This window comes from Opisthocomus hoazin, chromosome 15 (genome assembly GCF_030867145.1).
Source record: "Opisthocomus hoazin isolate bOpiHoa1 chromosome 15, bOpiHoa1.hap1, whole genome shotgun sequence".
Lineage (NCBI taxonomy): Eukaryota > Metazoa > Chordata > Aves > Opisthocomiformes > Opisthocomidae > Opisthocomus > Opisthocomus hoazin.
Window position 1 is genome coordinate 16,814,009 of NC_134428.1, and position 20,545 is coordinate 16,834,553.

Below are 20,545 nucleotides of genomic sequence, written 5' to 3' on the forward strand. Positions count from 1 at the left end.
ACATTTCTTGATCTCTAAGACACTGGACTTTTTGTGATCAGTTCCTTCTTTACTCCACACTCTGCTTGCTTCTCACACCCACAGACAGAATCACAGAATGGTAGGGCTTGGAAGGGACCTCTGGGGATCATCCAGTCCAACTCCTCTGCCAAAGCAGGGTCACCCAGAGCAGGCTGCACAGGCAGAGAAGGAGACTCCACGACCCCTCTGGGCAGGCTGTTCCAGGGCTCCGTCACCCTCAGAGGGAAGAAGTTCTTCCTCGTGTTCAGCTGGAACTTCCTCTGCTTCAGTTTGTGCCCATTGCCCCTTGTCCTGTCACTGGGCACCACTGAAAAGAGTCTGGCCCCATCCTCCTGACACCCACCCTTAAGATATTTACAGGCATTTCTAAGGTCCCCTCTCAGCCTTCTCTTCTCCAGGCTAAACAAGCCCAGCTCCCTCAGCCTCTCCTCGTAGGAGAGATGCTCCAGTCCCCTCATCATCTTTGCAACCCTCAGTTAGACTCTCTCCGGTAGCTCTTCATCTTTCTTGAGCTGGGGAGCCCAGAATTGGACACAGTACTGCAGATGGGGCCTCTCTAGGGCACAGCAGAGGAGGAGGAGAACCTCCCTCGACCTGCTGGCCACACTCCTCTTAATGCACCCCAGGATCCCATTGGCCTTCTTGGCAACCAGGGCACACTGCTGGCTCATGGTCAACTTGTCATCTACCAGGACACGGAAGTCCCTCTCCACAGAGCTGCTCTCCAGCAAGTCAGCCCTAAGCCTGTACTGGTGCATTCTTTAATATTCTTTTAATGTCCTAATAGTTCTCCAGAGAAGCTACGACCTTGATCCCACAAAGTTTTACATTTGACTGGGGTATGAATTTGTCATAGCATTAGTATTTTTCATTTGAAAAAAAAGTTTGGCTTCTTCCACGTGCAGTCCCTTGAGGTCCTGAATTCACTTTCTATCTCTAGTATTTTGTGTATTCTCATCGTAGTTATTTTTTTTTTTTTACACTTTCTGGCAATAGGTATAATATATTTATCATGTTCAGATATTTAATAGCACATAGATCTGTAAGTGCGGTGTTTCATGAGGGATCCTCGTCTCTGCAAAAGGCTGAAATACCCTAGAGTAACATGTGAAATCCAAAATGTTTGGGACCACCTGATGGAGCAGGGGCTCTGGATGCTAACCTCCAGGCAAGCATTCTGTCAGAATTCTGATCCCCTTTTGTCTTTGCAAAATCAGAGATCTTGCAAAGATAGAAGGAGACCAGCCTGTAAAATATGCAGACCCTGTGCATCCACAGGGAGAGTGGATTGGGAGGATTTCCCATTTTGTTCTCAAATATTAATGAAACTGCCATTTTCCCTGGCTCCTGTGACTGAGTAGAGCCTATTTGCAGGGAAGCTTATGCCATTAGTCGTGTCATTGATCAATGGTGGGAATTAGGGTTACGTGTTTTGCTCTCCTGGACCGGACTGTCTGGGTGTCTCATCACTGGCAATGGCCAGGGGCAGCAGCCCCATTTCCTGGCACTGCACCCGCTTTGCACAGGTGTAAATTATCACAGGTACAACTTTCTACTGGTATTAGGCACAGGGATCCACTGACTTTAACAGCTAAACTTAACTTACAACAGCTGAGACTTTCGTTCAAAATTAAGAATTGGGCCAGTAATAATTGATACATCTTATATTTCAGATTTTTTTCAACAAATGAATGAACACCCATAATCCAAGGCCATGTTTTACTGAGTAATGGTTGTCAAGGACTAATCTTATTTGTAGTACATGGTAAGTACCTATAAATCAAAAGTATATCATCAGAATCTATAAATCAAACAATAGCTCCAAACACAGTACTAAGTTATGCACCATCTCGTAATTTATTACAGTACAAACAAGTTTGTCAAACACAATATATTGTCTACTTATGAAAATATCAATATTCACAATTTAAATATGTGATAGGTCCCATAATTTTATATACTAGCAACTCATCTAAAAAGTATTTTGTTCCTAGCTGTGGTCTTCAAGGACATACACCTATAAGTAATTGTAAAACTGTCCATTCACAGCTTATTGTTTCTAACTGTAGATATTTGAAATATAAATTAAATAGAGTACAAAAGACCATCTCCACAACAAAGATGGTTTTGTCTCCAGGATACTTTTTCCCTAAATAATGACACTATATGTGCTTGGTTAAGTTTTTACTATTGGAAAATTAGGAGGTACAAATAATACAGCAAGACATTGGCTAGTTAGCAACAGTCATTGCAAGATGCTTCACACAACCAAAAATAAGGCAAGTATTATCAACAGCAGCTTCCATACGGCAGACTAATAAGTCAAGGCTTTATTATCCAAACTGGACTCTAAGAAGGCTTCACATGTCTGTTAACAAGATACGGCTTGATCCAAAGCCCTCCTAAATCAATGGGGATTGGAAAAACCAACAAGAAATCCCACAAGCAACCTTCCCTGTGACTTCAAGGAGCTTTGGAAGTAAGCTCGTAAAGCCCTAAATTATCAGAAATGAAATGATCCATTCACTGTACATGAAAATTGCACCTTGTCATTTCTAAAATGATATGGAAAAGGGTTGTGAGGTTTTTTCAGATGAAGTTACAACAAATTAGTGGGCTATTTTTAGTGGGAAATAAAAAATTCACACAAAGATTTTGTTTTTAAATATGGTAATTTACAAAAATACATCATCAGGACAGGAAAAATCATATGACACTGCTAGTTTGTGGGATAAACATGTTACAAAATCTAATAAAACACACCATGTGAATGGCAGCATACGCCATGCACTTAATTGAAATTTTTTAATAAATAAAAGCCCTAAACATTCACTATTTTCTGTAAGGTTACTATTATATTAAATAAATAGTGAATTTCTTGTATAAATAATTTTTTCAATAGATACATTCTCAAAAATGAACCACTTATGTATATAGATATTGCACTTCAGACTCATTCACATGTAACTCAGACAAGCATTCCTCATAACAAATTTAGAATAAAAATAAGTTATAAATACAGTATTTTCCCAAAATGAAACATACAGTACCTTTTTCATAAGGTAACTTTGGTTACTATCAACTGACAAAGACCAGAGAGAGGTTTCTGAGAGGAGGGTAGAAAGCATGGCCACAAAAATGAATTTCTGTAAAACACTGGTAAAGGGAGCAATAATTTTAACCTCGCCATGACAGACAGCAAGGCTGAGCATCCCTTTTACTCTTTATTATTGCAAGTAAGTGTGAATTTTTGTCGATATCACAGGGACAAAGAGCCTGCAGGATGAGGGGTCTCCTCGCTGCCCTTTGACTCTGGGGAGACTCAGGCAGGTAGCATCCCTTCGGTGGGTGAAGCTGGGAAGGGTCCAGATTTTGTGCTCAGCTCCCCCTTTCCCCAGACGTGTCCTCTCCTTGCCCTAACCAGCATGGTCTCTGGGGTGCTCCAGCACCTCGCAGAGGAGTGCTGAGCAGCTCTCCCCGCTGCTCTGCCAGTGGGAGGACCGGGTGGTGCATGCTCCCCAAGGTGCTGGGTATCCAGACTCCATGCTCCGGACCGACCTGAGTAGCCGCGCGCTTTCCTGAGAAAGCCCCTCCATGCACGAGCCAGTCTTCGCCTGGGGTCTCGGTCTTCATGGTTTCTGCTGCTGCTCCCTCCTGGGAAAGGCATGCTCAGGTTTGGCGTGGGCTTTGCTCTTGCAGGGTGCCAGTACATGTCGGTGTGCAAATGCAGCCTTTGTGGCAGAAGGAAACCAGGCTGTTGTCCTCAGCAGGACTTTCGCAGGCTTGGCGTTTCTGAGGGGAAATGCACCAAAACTGAGCCATCCGTGGGTCTGAGAGATACTTTCAGCCCTCGGATCCCACCAAAGCGGGATTGCCGAGATCCCTTGTTGAGGACCTTGATATCTTAGGTCACCACGAGCTCCCCGCTGGCAATGGAGATGGGCACAGGCACAAACGCAGTGCTAGCACCGGGCTGCTTTTTATTTGCAGTTACTGAGAAGCTGCTGTGTCCACTGACCTCATTGTGCTTGTCTTCACCATGCAAGGAAGTCTGCTCTCACATTCCGTAAGGCTGCATTAAGTGCCCAATATAGAAGTAAAAACATTGTGGTACGTGGCTCCAAGAGACCACGTGCCAAAATCTGAGAAGGAGACAAATTAAAAGACATGCATTTGCAGCCTTCCTGTAAATCTCTTCTCATTTTCTACACTTAGCATTGCTGGGATGCTGGTTTTGAGTGTGAAGGAAGAGAAGTTAAGCTACTTTAAATAAGGTAAATATTTAAAAGCCTCAGTCCAAGCTGATGTACGTTTTTGACTGCTGTTGGGAATTTAATGGATTTAATGGATTTCTTTCACAAATAGGGGGTTTTTTTAACAATTAAATGGCAAATCTGCAATAGGATGGCATAATCTGTCAGGAGAACGTCTTAGGTTGAGGTTTTAGATGTTCATCCCTAAAGGCCTGAACATGGGGGATAACTGAGAATCTTTATTGATTAAGGAGGAATCTGAAGGCTGTAATCACTCCACACCTCATGGGAGCAGCTTCAGTGGGAGCTCTGCATCAGGCAGAGCTTGGCCTCGCACGACAGTCTTTAGACACCAAAGCTGAAATAGCTGGGAAAAGATGCTGCTTTTGTTCTTGGCTCTAGAAACCTCCCTCCCTCCAGCTCCCCTGTCTCGGTCACATTCTTAAATAACAACTTAAAACATACAAATATTGGCAGCTTGCAGGATTGCTTTCCATGCCAAGGCTGCAACAGGTACTATAGCGGTCCTTGAGCCTTGTTCAGAAGAGCCAAAAAGGGCTTGTCACCGTTCGTGTCTCACAGGCTGCCTCCGGCAGTGAGGCCTTGACAGCAGAAACCTGTGTGGCAGTATCTCATGTCCGAAACAACACGTTATTTTTGGCAAGTGCACACACCAGAAATGGCACTGTCCACAGTACGTAAAAGCATCCGTTTGCTCTGTCGATAGCGAACTATCAGTAAGGTTTTGTTGTTTTTTTAAAAGGTTGTAATGAAACACTGTCATGGCTTTCCCCCTCCAATGACTTTGGAAAGCACTGCTGCTAGGATGCAAAATGTTTGAGTGTGACTGAACACTAAGACTTGAACTCTGAAGCATATTCAAAATGCTATGTAAGAGACGGAGGTGTTTGCCTTCTCACTTTTGCTCCTAAAATCGAGTGCTCCTGTTCCCCCCTAAGTCCGATCTGCCCTCGGTCTCCCAGGGAAATGAAATCAAACGACCACTCTTCAAAACAGCCATTTCAGCAAATTACATCCTGAAGATGTAACCACTTGAAAAGAACTTGCACCCAGAAACACCAACTATTGCCCTTTTCATGGTGATATCTTTATAGGCTTTCCATTCTTATCATACTGGTAAACCAGCATTTTGATGCAGTGAGAGTTGGCCGGGGAAATCCAAGGGCTGCTTGTTATGGAAAAGTTATGGTTTGTATAGAATTGCACAGGTTGCTTCTGACACTTAAAGAAGGCTTTCAGCATGGCAGCTGCCATTGTACGAAATCTTTTGCTAATAAAACAGTAGAGGAAGAAATTAATGGCAGTGTTCAGCAGTGCTAGCATATTGGCGATGTCCGACACAATATGTACCACCCAGCTGTTGTTTATAGGCGACACGTAGAGGTGATACAGTATCATGATTATTCTTGGTGCCCAAAGAATGGCAAAAATAGAAGTTATAGTAAACAAAATGGCTGTTGTTTTCCCTGTGGAGTATCCTCGCAGTCGGAAATTGCTCTTTCGTCGCAGCTTGTACACAATGATGGAATTCAGGATGAAGAAGATGGAGCAGGGCACTAAGTAAACGGTAAAGCAGTGGATCCAGATGAGGACGTGATGCATTGATGTGCTTATGTAGTCTTCGATCCAAATGTTGGGCCACCAGTAGTAGGGGATGCTGGTCAAAAAGCAGGTGATATAGACACTTACAATGACTTTTCGAGTACGAGCAGGGTAGGAGACTGTGTGATACTTCAGCGGATGACACACAGCTATATACCTATCGATTGTTAGTGGAACCGTAATCCAAATGGAGGTGTGGATGGAAGAAAATTCCAAGACTTCAATTACTTTGTCCAGTACCTGAGGCATCTGCTTATTTAAGATGAAGTCTTCCATGAGGAAGTCAACAAAGACGATGAAGAAGAGAACCAGGATGTCGGCAGCAGCTAGTGCTAGAAGATAGTTATAGGAGGACTTCTGCCTGCGAGCCACGAGCTGCGAAAGGATGATGACTGTCAAGATGTTTGCTGTGGAGACAGAAACACAGAGTTAGGCTATTAAGATGTAATACTAGCTTTTCTGAGCACTTGCTTGGAGCACTAGCTCTGTTCAAGCACTTGGCAATATGACCACCTTTAATAAAGTCCAGAAACCAAAAGGAAAACGCTACAGCTGAGTCCCTCAGAGCAGCTGTTGGAATGAGAGAAGCATGTGGCCCTGCTCCCAGCTATGGGATACCCTGACACTGAGCATCCTGGCAGACCACGATGAGGGACAGAGAGCAAGTTGGGACCTTTACTCCAGACACAGAGTGAGGTGGTGTCCAGCAGCCCTTTGCAATCTCATCGGAGCAGACGTAGAGTTATGGCCCTGGCTCTGCTGCTGTGTGCACCACAGCAGCATCCTGAGCCGGGGGTGCCTGCGCACAGGGAGGCAGGCGTAGCAGGAGGAAAAATTAGGGTGGGCTGGGCTTTGGAGAGAGACATTTTGTTTCTCATCGCAGCTCACAGTGCCTGCCCATTTTAGTTCTGAACTCTGTCTAAAAAGAACTGAAATCAAAGGCACCTGGTAATTTTCTCTTGACTGAGTGGGGTCCCAACTGAGAGAAGGACTTCAGGGAAACTTGTGTACTCAGCTCCTCCCAAGAGCTGGAGGTGCTTTGCAACACTGCCCAGGATGAGTCTCCTGCAACGCAGTCCTGCCTGTCTGACCCACTCTCCTACAGATGGGCTCTGGGGAAGTGTCCCTTCCCACTGCTGGAATGATCTGCTCCACAAGGACTTGCTTGCTTATCCAGAGCTGCTCTTTAGAAGTCCTTCAGCTGGAAGGTATTTTTCCCCTGGAGTGATACAGTTGAGCCTTTAAGGAAACCCTGCTGGTCACATCAGACGCTACAGATGTTCTGACTGAGCCCAAGTGTCAATATCCCTGAGTTTCCTGAAAAAGCATCTGCTTGCAGCTCCTTGGCCACAATACAGACCCATCACCTAAGCCACGCCTAGATGTACCGCATGACACTTAAATACATTGTGGTGAAGCGCTGAATTGTCTTGTGTCTGCTGTTTCACTGTCTGGTTTGCTTCAGCCTGCTGAAGCTGTGATTCAAAGACACACTTTAGTGTACTGGCCAGGCAGAGCTCTCCACTGTAGGTATGAACAGCCCTTACAGTCCTTGAGAGCTTTCCTGGAGCACTGAGGTGTAGCCAAACTTTTAACTACTTGCTTGTGTTTACTAGAACTTACTGTGTAGTCTTGAATTAGGAAAAAAAATATAATCCTATTGTTCCTGCTAGCAGGGTGGCTAGAAGGAGACAGGCAAGGTTCTTCTATCAGAAGTTTATATTGCTTGGCGAGAATACCTGAAGTAGTGCTTAAAAATCAGAGATCTGGTTTACTGTTACAAGAGACTGCCAAATGTTTGTATTTGACATTTTTGTAAGTGTTCTATAAATCACCTTTTCTGTGCGCTCAGTGCTTCAAATGTTTCTGCCAGCTTTGATGGATTTTCCAAAACAAATCAACAGTAATTGCAAGGATTCCTTTAAATCGGAGAGAAAGGAAGTTGCTGACATTAAGGTAATGATGACCTAGGAGCTATGTCCTACAACTGACAATGCTCATCTTTTTTTAACTGTTTCATTTGGCGCTGGAAAAAGCTTCCCCCTTCATAAATGCCTTCAAAGCCTGCTGTCTGGGAGCAGACTCCTGCCACCAGGGAAATGAACTGCAGCAGAGTGAACGATCTTGAGTAATAGCCCTCATAACTGTCACCTATTTTTGTATTAATGTAATATATTAATTTTGTATCTTAGAGCAAAACTAAACCAAATATGACAATCAAATGACTCCTTCCCTAAATAATAATAATAAAAAAAAAATCAAAATCTTTCCAACAGTACAGTCTCAAATCACCTTTAGGGGAATTTTCCCATTTCGGCCCTTCATTAACCCAAATGCAACTGCATTGATTTCAGCTCAGAGCAGGTGTGCAGGATGAGGGGTGATATAGTCAGAACTGCTGTGTCATTTTTCACTTGCTTCCTTATGAAATGCCTCTGTTGTGCCCGCTGATGAGCCCTAGAGGTACCGTGAGTGATGTTCTGTCAAGGAAACCCTTGAGCTGGAGTATTTGTCATGATTCTGCAGCCACTGTTGGCCAGTCAGGTTGAGTGGCTTGGCTTCATAGATACCGGATGTGATCCATGGGGTTCATCTTCTCTTTAAATCCTCTGGATTTGCCTCACTCCAGCGGCAGCAGCTGGAGCCAGCGTGCAGCAAGGGGGATGCTTCAGGACACTGATCCCTGCTGGTAACTCTGGCCGGACTTTCAGAGGAGCTCCTGAATGGATGCTGAAGCCAGGCCATGTCCAGGCACAGCAGCCCTGCTCCCTACCCCTTCTGCCCCTTGTGGGGGTCCTGCTGTTTGGTTCTAATCCCGCTCCCACGTTCCTACAGGAGCAGATTTATAAGCAGTCCTTTCCTCTGTACCTTCTCCCCCCACCTTTCTCAGGGTTCCCAGCAATAGCAGTAACAACACGTACTGAAATGCAAGTTATTCGTCTTAACACCAGCAAGCTTTGCTTGGTGAGCTGGATTAGAAAATTGATCTGACAAAGTACATGCAAGCGCTCTATCCAATTTTTCTGCAAGGGTTACAGTATCTTGTACTGGAAATGCTTTCCCTAGGATCACATTAGGGCTTTTTCTGTCTGGATGATATAAAATATAGTAATATCATTTACTTTGTGAAAACAGATATGTACTAGGTGCAGCAGAAAGTTGCCAGTATATGACAGTGTCTTAGCACAGGGCTTGGGAGTACTTTTCCTGCTGCACAGGGAATGCAAAGATGAGGTACGGATAAGTCTCAGTCCTTCACCCATTTTCTAGCCAGTGTCAAGCTGGCTCTTGACATGTTCTCCAGCACTATTTAAGCTCAGTAAAATAGGAAATGGGTGAACAACTATGTCCTCGTGCCAGCATTTCAGTGACTCCTGGGTGCCTGCTCAGTGCCCCGCAAGCTCTCCTGTGGGCAAAAATTACCTACTGTGGATGAAAGGTGATGGAAGAGCATTTGTGACCGCATTTTGACCTTGTTTACCCTAATTCTTGTGCTAATATTGTAGTCAGTGATGAGGCCTATGGCAGAGATAATGATGGAGATACAAAAATATCTGTGTCTAATGTACGTGGAGGTACAGCTGCTGGATAGGTCAGTGCCCCTAAATTGTCCTGGATGGTATACTGCCCATTTCTTGCAGTGATTTTTCTAGATACTAAGTAGTTAAGATCATCTGAATTTGAAAGAGGTTGATCGCTGTGCTGGGACTTGATTAGGGGATGACAGATGGGAATTTATGCCGGCGTCGCCTGCTGCACTGCAGTATTCTGAATTGATAAATGTTGAGAACAAGGGCTTGATTAGGGACTAGCTGGCTGAAGCCTTGAGATGCCACTAGCAGATGGTGAGAAGCAACTGTAAGAAATGGCAGTCTCAACTCTTTTCCTTCAGTCATGAGGGTGCCTTTGAGACATAGCATCTGAAGTTCTCTGACACCCAAACACCATAGGTCCACGCTGCTCAAAATATGGCAACCTTCTAACTCAGCCAGGCTTCATCGTGGGACACTTACCTCTCTCCTTTGACATCTCCTCGGACTTTATCAGCTTCTGAGTACAAATTGTAGCACTGAAATTCATGCCACTGGAGGTCCTCTGTATCTGAGAGGGATCATCCTTTAGGAGTAACCTTGGTTCTCACGTGGAGTTAGGTTTGCTCTCTGTACCAAAGCCATGCTGCCTTGCCCGCAGAGCCTGGGCAGTCTTCTGTGCCTCCTCAGAACAGTGCCTGTGACCTAAAGGCACAGTTTTTTCCCCAGCTTCCTGTTTCACAGAGCACAGTCTTTTCCCCAGCTCCTTGTTTCATGGATTACAGTCGTAGCTCAATAGTGTCTAACTACGGCCTTTGCGGGGCATTCGCGGAGCTCCTTCCACTGACTATTACCACCGCGTGTGAGCTTAAGCAGGAGCAATTGTATCTGTCTAAAGAAGAAACAGGCATGTTTTGGGGCTTTGGTTTTTTTTTTTTTTATTGAGAGCATTTTGCATGTACACAGCAGCCTGTGCAGCGAAATAGCCTTTACAACACAAGTGGTAGCACTGCTGCGCTGGGAATAAGGCCCGCTGTGCGGTTCAGTAGTTCAGCATCATAAACTACCTAAATGAAGTAGCCATGAGTGTCGCTTACCGAGTGTGATAAACATTAGGTCACTTAATATAATGGACACTTTTTACCGAATACAGTTGTTGCTAGGATCCCTACAAATTATTGTGCAATGTATGAAACTACTCTGCAGGCCTTGCATTAATCACCTGACTGGCACAGAGAGAGACGGTTTACGAATGGGAAATTTTAGATTGCTTTAAAAAATGTTAGTAACACCTCCTTCTTAGATTTAGAAACTCCGAGGCTGTCAGTACAATATGCTAAAAAGACATGGTGAAAAAAGTGGTGTTTTGGCTTACTGGGAATAGATGGTTTGAAAGTGTAAACAGGTACTGTGTCCAGCAGCCGCACCTGACTGCGACTACTAACAGTCATTTGCCAATAGTTACCAGATTAGCGATGCGGATGGCGTTCAGCCCTTCATGTGGGAGCTCACTGGAGAAGATGATGACAATGAGTGATTTCTGAGGGAGGCTACGTAACAGGAATTATTAAAAAAAGAAAAAAAAGTCCTGTGGCAAAGTAAACATGTTCATTACTGATGTTGGCTATAGCTGGTAATGTGGTCTTTTAAAATGACCCCTGGATGCTGTTTGCCCTTAAAGAAGATAGGGCAGTTCCATGTTTTCCTCTTACAGCCAGTATGGGTCAAACTCAACACTACAGCAGATGGGGACAGCCTCCAAGAATGGTGCCTGCTCATGGCTAATTTGTTCTTCTCTTGTATTATCATATTCTGAGATCCTTCCTTAAACTGTTGTGAAGCATAGATACTTTACAGAATATAATTAGTGCAATACAGGTTTCTTCTTCACTGAGAGTTCCTGTGAGGATTGATTTTTAAAGTAAATTGATTTATTTGTTGTTCAGTTGTCTGAGCAGCGCCAAACAGCATGCACCCACTCACCCTCGGGGGGGGAGAGCCGTCAGCCCCTTCTGCCAGTGCGTGCGTCATCTCCCAGGGGCCGGAGAGAGATCTAAGCAAAAAAATGAGCATCACAAAAGCTACAGCAGGCATGGATGCAGGACTGCCACTGGAGGAGGTTTCACACCTTGTAGGAAGGCTCTCGTGTGGTTTGTGCTTAGAAATCCCATGTGCAGGGACAGACCATGGCAACTCTGAAGGCAAAAGTGAACCTGGAGGTAGAGGATGATCAAACTCCTGCCCAATGCAACGCAAACTCCCCTCCATACATGGAAGACTGGGTTAGTGACTGCCAGAGAAAACACGCCATGGCCTCGTGCTTACAAGTCACAGGTGAAATAATGAGTTGGTGTCAGAGGCCAGATTCTGATGGTGAAATCTGGCCTCTGGGGCCATTTTTCTCACTGACAGCATTTACTATCTGAGGCAGCTCTGGAGAAGGACACTGTGAATGGGGTACTCTGCTCTGCAGCTGGCACTAGCCATCAGTGGGGCATGGAGGCCAGAGAAGGATTTTTATCCAGCCAAAAGCACTTCCTCACCATTGAAGGGCACAGACACGGAAATGGCATGGAGACACCAATGGCTGGTACTCGCTTTGAGCCCTGCCAACCACTCAAGCTTAAGTGCAGTAACTTATCTGGCAGACGTGTAATTTCATTGCATTGCTTTTGGCTTTCCTAGAATGTTGGAGTAGGCTTTTTTCCCTATTCTTTATAAAACAGGGCTATTTCTGCAACATGAGAACGGCCCAGAAGGAACTCTAGGCTGAGATGCGGGAAGGCCCAGTACACGCTTACTGGTGACACAGGTGTGTAAATGCAACAGGGATCTGGTTCTCCTCTTGCCATCTTCACCCTCGTTGTCCACCTTTCCTGAGCTGTGCCTACAGTGAAGAAAGCCTCTAATGAGTCTCAGGCATTCCCCCTGAAGCCCTTCTTCGAGGCACCCACACAAGGATAAAAATGCCTAAAACTCGCATCTCGAAACCTAGCCTTGCATCCTGCTACCAAAGCAGTAAAGCTTTCTAATGGAAATCGGTGCTGGGAGGAGAAAAAGCAATCTGCAAAATAATGCAGAAATCATAAAAGGAATTTGGTTATTCATGCAACGTATCTGGACAGAGAAAGATTTTCAAGGCAATTCGGGTGTCTCATTTGGCAGGTGTCTGTGGCTTCTAAATGTGGGTTGTCAGCGAAGTTTAAGTGGTCTCAAGCTGAGTAACTTGGGCTCAGAGATGACAAAACTATTCTACCCTGTTGATATCAAATGCCAAAGCACTGAGGCAGGTGCCAAAGGTATTTGATGGGTTGACTAGGATGGAGGGAGGACGTGATTTCAAAAGGGTACTGGCATGAATTCTTTACTGAACATAAATAATTAAGAAGATTTTACCTTTGATTGTGGTTTCACTCAAAAACCCAAGTCTTTATGTCTTCCTAAAGCATTAGCTAATGCAATAGGAGCTCATGCTTGCAAACCCCATGGCTAAGCTTTCTCAGAGACTACGCTAGTTTTACACAATATGCAGGAAATTACAGACTATGTAAAACCATCACAGTTTGGCTTTATTTCCCCCACAGAGAATATGCTGCATCCACTCTAGATGTATCACTCTTTGCTATGCTAGTCTGGACATTGAATAAAACACACCTGGACCGAACAAATGTTTGTGAAATATCCTAGTCTGATGTAACTGACTGACAGGCAATTTGTCTTGCAGCCAAAAGCAACCTCTAGTGCACCTATCCGTGCAGTCAATGCACCATATGATTGAAAAGATGGAGAAATTCAATGACTGTACATTTCAGTGACTGTCTATTTCAGGTGGTAGAAGAGGCCAATTTTGGTGGAAAAAATGTGTTCAGTGTTTCAATAGGCAGGCTTCTCTCCCGTGGATAAAGGGATAAAACTCCTTTTGGTCATCTTCTGTACCACTAATTCTGGTCCTACTTGGTTGCCTCTACTTCGCTCCCTCTCCACAACTATACTGGTGTTCTGGGGGACAATCCAACACCATCTTCTCCCATCAGGTCACCCCCCAAATGGCACCAACAGCACTCCAGACATTGAGGTTTAGGATCCTTACATACATATGTATCTTTATTCTGCAGAATGAAAACGGAATTGTGTGCAAAGTCTCCTGTGCTCAAGGGGTTAATTTTGGCTTTGTTTCTATTTCTGGTGTCTCAAAGTTAATGGGAAAAGAGATTAAAGACTCGAAAGACCACCTGAAACAGAAGGAGAAAGCATTTGTGGCCAAGGATTGTTTTGCACTTGGCGTGTGAAAGCAGAGAGCACACCACGTCAAGACATCTCCATGTTGTCTGCCTGCCTACAGCAAATTGTTTTGACATATGCGGATGAAGGCCTTCTCCTGCTGGCTCGTGTCTGCTGATTCACCCTCATTTTACGGAGGGGAGCAGAAAGAAGAGCAGGAGGAGAGAACTAAGTAAGGGGGTGAATGAAGAACAGCAGGATACTAGACTGCCTAGTGCTTCTGAATGGCTTGAGTTCTTAACAACTGGGGGCTCTGCATTACCCACCTACCGTGAAAACTGGCTGTGCTCTCTCTTTTGTGTCGTTGTCATTTCAAGGAAAAAATCTCCTTTGGAGTTTTTCCTTCCCATTTCAGCAGCTACTATGCAAGGTTGTGCACTTCATAGTCTGCTGAGCCTCCCAAATATTGCACCTCGTTATCATTACAGCCCTGACAGTGTTGTTTCCTACTGATGTGGCAGAAGAAAACCAAAGCTAGCAGTTGTACTCAGGCATTCAGAGATGTGCAATCAAGTCCTTTTCTGCATTAGCATGGATTCAGCCACATGCTGCCTTTGAGGCTGCAAGGCTTTTGTGGCCACAGTCTCCAGACATACTGACCAAACAAAATCACTCCCATCTGCACGCCTTGCTGTCACCGTTTCTGTGCAGGAACACTGTAATAAATCTATTCTTTTTCATACTGGTTCTTCTTTCCTTAAAGAAAAAGCATTCATTTTACAATAGGAAGTGACTCATTTTAAGCATGTTAGCAGCAGTTTTGTTCCCCTCTGTCCACTAGTGCTACTGTAATATGCTGCATTGCCCTTCCGTTGCTCTGATAGCTGAGCTAAAGTTCTGCCAATTTATTTGTCCTTCTTTAAGCAGGATGCAATGCACTGGCTTGCTGTCCAATTCAGATTTTAAGTCAGAGAAAGTATGGTCTTTCAATAAAAGGGGAGTTGAATCAGCCCTCAGGAGGGTTCAGTTCTTATTCATTGTATGGACTCTATCTAATGAGTGACAGCTGAAGAGGGCTGTTTTTTCAAGGTCATAACTCTGCATGTAACAATTCTCCCACTCGTATTTTCAGCTCTTCCTTTAGCACTTCTATTGTTCAGGTATGCTGTTATGAGAGAGGCTATTTATTCAGGTGTTAGAAATGCTCTCTTTAATCAGAAGCCTGTACCGTGATTGCAGAAGAATATACTAGGCAGTAGATGGCAGGAATCCAAAACAGGTCAGATACGTGTGTACTGCTGTGTGCTGTATGTACACCTACCTTCTGCCTGCTTTAGTATTTACTGGCTATTACTTGCCATGTGAGTCATCAGCAAATACCGTTGACCTGGCCCCCCTCCTACTCGTGGTGCTAACCAGGTTGTGGCTGTAAGCACAGAGATGGCAACGCTCTTCAGATCTCGTTCCCCCTGCCCCGCCGGGGAGCGGAGGGACCGCAGCCGGGCTGTTGCATGGTGATGGTCTCTTGGGTCAGAGATGCTCAGCCCTCAGCCCACCAGCTGTGGATACCTGCGTGCTGCAGTACCTGCCTTGCCAGGATGATGACCCTGGCTCACACACCTCCTGAATAGCCTCCTTATTCCAAGATGCATATGGGGAGAAGGCTCCAGAAGGACCACTACTCCACCACTTCAGTTCGCCTGTGACTGTACTGCAGTTCGCACAGGTGCAGTGCAAACATTACGCACCTGTGTGTCAATCCAACACCCTAGGAAGAAGCTGACTTGCTCAGGACAGCCAGTCTGTCATCTGTTAGGGGAAGGTCCATAATGTGTAGTCCTCCCTTGACAGTGTGTTAAAAAGGTTAGGCACCCCTGCTGAGCTTACATCTTCCTCTAAGTCACAACTACAGCTTCTCGCCCTCTGCATGGAGCCCACCAAGTGCTCTGTGTTCACGGCTGGGCTTTGAATGACCTAGGTTGTCCCCATCTCTGCGACATCTTGTTCAGCAGCAGGTCTGACACAAAAGCTACCTGTTTGCACCCTCCAGCTGGGAGCACTCAAGTGTGTCCAGGCTGTTTTCCCAAGCTTGCAAAGTCCTGAATCTGTGTTTAAATCAATGTAATGGGTTCTAAGTAGAAGTCTAAAGCATGAATAAAAGAAACGTTTGTAGACCAGGCTCTCAAAGTTTAGTGTGGCACTTCTCTGAAGCATTGGTATGAGTCTATTACGTGCTGGGGATGCTATAAGGGTGCTGGGTAAGTGCCTGTACTTTTTCTCACTGTGATGTGATGGCCCCTGAAGCCGAGTCACTCCCCAGGTAGGCAACTGACCAGGGAGCAAACTGGAACCAGTGATCACGCAGTAAGAAAGCCAGATTTTACTCTGCCTCTCTGCACTGTCAGGAGGAGGAGACCCCTGGAAGCATGGCCCCAGTCTAGGAAATGCTGCTGCTCTGTCCTTTCAGCAGCTATATGCTATAACCCTGATGGGGAAGGTAATCGATTGCATGCAAGGCAACTCAGTTGCTGCTGCACCTTCTAATGAAGTAGGAATCAAGGTCAAAGCCGGGTATCTGCAGTGAATTGCTGCTTCTCTGCCTAACCCTCCTGGCCACGTTCAGTGGCACTGGCGTAGCAGGAGTTCTTTGGTGTAGCTGCTTCGTGCAGCTCTCACCGGCAAAGGGAAGGACTGAGAGTTGGTACCTGATCTCTTTGCTTCCTCATCGTACCAGGCTGCTCCTGGACTGGATCAGGGCAATTTCATCTCTCCCTCACATCTGACAACCCCTCTTCTCTGGCGTTTTTTCTCACTAAAGCAAGAAATGCTTCTATTAAGCTTTCTTGCAGCCTGTCTCTTGCCTCCTGGCTAACTGGAGGTGCTTCAGAGGTCCTCTCTGACTGACAGACAAGGAGAGTGCAGGGATGGCAAAGCAGGGGCTGCAGAATGGCTCCATAAATGATACCCCACCCCTAACTGGAAGTATGACACCACTTCCAGCTCTGCTGCCCCGCTCTGCTCCCCACCCTTGCACCAGCAGTTTCTCCCTGTCCCACGCAGCCTGCTCCCAGCAGCGGGGCTGCACACTTGTGGGACGCCTTTGCACATCTGCACTCAGAACAAGTTTTGGAAAACAGTCTCTGTCTTGCCAGCCCCTTCTTAGACGGAGAATAAGAAACCTCCCATCCCAGCTGACTGGAAGGTGCAATCACCTCTGGAAGAGGCGAAGCCACCCCAGTGCGTGGCACCTGCTGCGGCAGGGTCGGCGTGCCATGGTGCCTCTGCCATTGCACCCCTTTGCAGGGCACAGCCTGGCACCGGCCTCTGTGTGCCACTGCCAGAGCAGGGGTGAAATGAGTCCACTTTGCTCTCTCTCCCCTCTGCCTTTTCAGACTTTTTGGTGCCTGGTTGAACAGGGAGGGAGAAAGAGCCACTGCCGAGAACAGGATCTGCCGAGGTGCCTGGCTTATACCAGGGAGGGGAGAGGATGCTTCCTCTGCATGCACAATCAGGCCTGGCATCGCTTGGCCTCAAAGTGGAGTTGTTGAGTTAGTGAAATTTCCTTCAGACACTAGAGCAGGGAAGGCAGAAACAGTTAACTGGTTTCCCCTCTCATCAGTCTTTCACCAAGATTCCTGGCAAGGGGTTAACTGTTTCCCTTTCAGCAAAACACTGCACTAGTGCTGTATTCAAGGACAGATCCAAGACAATGTTTCTCTTAAATTCTTCACGCAGCAAAAAGCTAATTATTCAGATCCCACAGACTTCAGAGTTCTTTTTCTAACAGGTAGTAAGTGTTACTTTACAATTTTCTAATGTTAGAAAACTGAAGAGCAGCTCCAAATTAAAACATGAAAAGCTCTTTTTAGCACTGCTCTTGCCGCACACTACATCCTCAATGAAGCTTGGCCATGGCCATGTGAGTCCTCCCTTAAACATATCCAGCTTGTTCTCATCTCTGTGCAGTCTCAGGGTGAGAATCATAAATTTCTCACGCACTCAGCATCCTGTGCATGTGCAGTGTTTTCAGGTGTTAGTGCCAATGTTACCCTCAGATAAGCAGCGCAGCGCTGAACAAGCTGACACATTCATACCTGATTTAAGTCCACTGAGCTTGGCAGTGTTGCACCACCAAATGCTTTGGCTAGTTCTGTTAAGCACTGTCACTGCTGCCACTGCTCTAATCAGCCGATATCTGATCCCTTGAGAAACGCGTGCCACCATTGCTACTTTGGATCATGCACTGATTTTAACCATGTTCTTAGAATGACAGTGTTAGGTCTGTAATTACAATGCAGTACCCTTAGGGAGCTGCTGCAAGTATGTGCAGAACACTCCTTAAGTGGTTTTTCTTGTCTGTGCACGTAAGACTTTCCCCCGTTTCAGAGACATACAAAGGCAAGCTTAGCCACAGACTGCTTCAGAACAACTTCACCTGATAATCTTGAGACGGCTTTGGCGAGTTCCTAAGGGACAGGTGTTGAAATCAGAGCTTGTCATTACTGTGGAGGTCTAAGCAGCCCCTAAGGGATTAATGAAGAGGAAACTACCTGCTCATCCCGGCTGGCTGGTCTCCTCAGGTCAGGGCTGAGACTCATCAATGCTGTGGAGCAAAGACACTTGCCTATGCCCTGCATCCTCTGTGGGTAAATACTGGACTTAACTTTCCAGTTCTCTCAACTATTAGCCAATCTTCAAATTTTAATTATAGGCCAGGGAGAAAAAAAAGAGGAAAAACCAGCCAACCCAAAGAACATCAATTCATATGCAGAGTGGTAATTGCACGTGTGTTGTTCAGAGGCAGGCTTCTATTCATGTCATAGAAAAAAATTTTCTATGAATTAATTTCTTGAAGAAGGAATTAAGGTGTGGGGCAGCGCAATTTAGAAATTGTAGACTATTAACTATCATTGCTGCTTGCCATTTTACATGGCACTTTGAGTGTGTAGCTGTACACGGACACAGCCAAACTCTTCTGTATTGCACCCATAAAATACCGAGTCACCTTGGTGCATCAGAGTGCTCTAACTTTTCCCCGACTCATTCTGCCTGTCCTTGGCATTGCTGTGACTCTGAGGCCGGAGGTGTTCAGCCAGGGAGCGAGCCGTGACGTTCGCGCACCCAGGCTGCGCTGGATGGCAGCTTCACCCAGTCTGTACCTGCAGAAGCGGTGCCGCACAAGCAGCTCCCTGCGGTCCTGCGTGCCAAGGCGTCTCGCTGACAGCCTCGGAAGCCTCCTACGGGAGGAGAAACCTGCTCAGTCCTCCGTCTCGGCTGAGACAGTAATGCCGATGAGATGCTCGTGTGGCATCTGCGTGTTTTGAGCTGTGGATACCTGCGTGCTGGCAACGGTGCCTCAGAGGTGTTGACACCCAAGCCTGAAACATACTTTCCTTCCCCATTTGGGGTCCCTCTTGCTTTTCTCATCCCCAGTGTCTCTATATTGTCTTTGTCCTCTTTTTAAGTATGGAATTTCCCAGGTGGTTATACAGTCTGGGGACTGGTGCCTGTGAACTGGGACTTCCTTCCGGGCGCTGTACCTGCACTCAGGGATCTCAGTGTCAGCACTGCCTTTGCAGGGCGCTGACCCCAAGACTGGACTTCCTCGGCGCTGCCCTGCTCACAGCTGCGGCGACAGGCTCCCGAGCAAGACAACCACCCGCTAACGTTCCGACAGCATGCTCCTTCCCCAGCCCCGTTCCTTGCTGGTGGCACCTCATTCCTAAAGCCAGCCCTGCCCCAGGGAGCCAGGTGGGGATTCACACCAGAAAAACGCAACAGCTACACTGTTGATTACCGCTGGCCCGGCACGCGATCGACAGGGTAGCGACCCGGCTGCGCTCGGTACTGCTTGGTCTTCAGGTGGCCAAACGGGTAAGGGCAGAAACTTCGTGATGTGCTGAGACTTTGCACGTCAAGTTCAAAGCCAGAGCGCCCGAGTCCGGGTGGGACGCAACTGCAGTGGTGTGAGGGCAGGCAGGGACAGGGAGACGGGACCAGGACAGGGAGAGCGGGATGAGGGAGGGACAGCGGGACAGGGACAGGGAGGCGAGGCAGGGACATGCAGAACGGGACAGGGACAGCGGGACAGGGACAGGGAGGCGAGGCAGGGACAGGGGGACAGGGACAGCGGGACAGGGCCAGGCAGGCGGCGCAGGGACGGCCGCGCGCCGGGCGGTGCGGGCGCCGCCTCGGGCCGCCCGCGTGAATCCCCAGCGGGCGCGCGGGAGGACGCGCTCCCACCGCCCCGAGCATCCCGCGCTCGCCCCGCGCTGCTTCGCGGGCAGCCGGGCGGGAGCCGCTCCGGCGGGCGCCCCGCAGCCTCCCCCGCCGCGGCAGCCCGGGCGCGGCGCCCCGTCCCCCGGCGCGGCGCGGCGCGGCGCGGCACTGACCCGGCAGCCCGAGGCAGAGCAGCAGGCTGTAGTAGACGACAGGTGCGTATCCCAGGCCGCAGCCATAGCGGTGCCGCGCCAGCAGGGAGCCGTTGTGGAGGTGGACGTGGTTGTGCTCCATGGACCCGCTCTCCCCGCGGCCGCGCTGCCGGCGCTCGCTCCGCCGCACGGGCCGCCCCTCGCACGCGCACCGGCACATGGCGCGGCCCCCGGCGGCGCGGGGCGCTGCGGGGCGGGACCAGCCCGGCTCCCGCCGGCGGGGCGGGGCAGCCCCCGCCTCGGGCCACCGCCCCGCGCCTGATGGGCCTGCACGGGCACCCCCCGGCCGGGGAGGCGGGGCCGCGGCCCCGGCGCGGAGGGGGAGCCCGGCCGCGGCGCTGCTCCCCGGAGCCCCTCGGGAGCTTCTTCCCGCCCCTCGGCCCGGCCCGGCCCCGGGGCCGCACGGCGGTGCCCGGTGCTTACCCGTGAGCGTGAGCTCCGCGGGCGAACTGCCGCCTTCCCGGCG

The 20,545-nt window shown here is 47.7% G+C and overlaps 1 protein-coding gene across 1 annotated transcript; it reads right to left on the bottom strand.

The window, feature by feature from the left end:
- Nucleotides 1-1,923: 1,923 nt before the first annotated feature.
- On the bottom strand, nt 1,924-20,204 carry GPR139 (G protein-coupled receptor 139). The gene is made up of 2 exons (XM_075436485.1): nt 20,041-20,204; nt 1,924-6,304 (listed from the first exon to the last, which is right to left on the bottom strand). The coding sequence occupies exons 1-2, from the start codon at nt 20,159-20,161 to the stop codon at nt 5,370-5,372; spliced, it is 1,056 nt and encodes a 351-aa protein (XP_075292600.1). The 5' UTR covers nt 20,162-20,204; the 3' UTR covers nt 1,924-5,369.
- Between the last annotated feature and the right edge of the window lie 341 nt (nt 20,205-20,545).

Bases quoted from the DNA above. Each gene is read 5' to 3' on its own strand.
- GPR139 (XM_075436485.1), bottom strand. From the start codon at position 20,161: ATGGAGCACAACCACGTCCACCTCCACAACGGCTCCCTGCTGGCGCGG. The intron at 6,305-20,040 runs GTCAGTGCCGCG...CTGTCTCCACAG, and splicing joins GCTCTGCCTCGGGCTGCCGG to CAAACATCTTGACAGTCATC.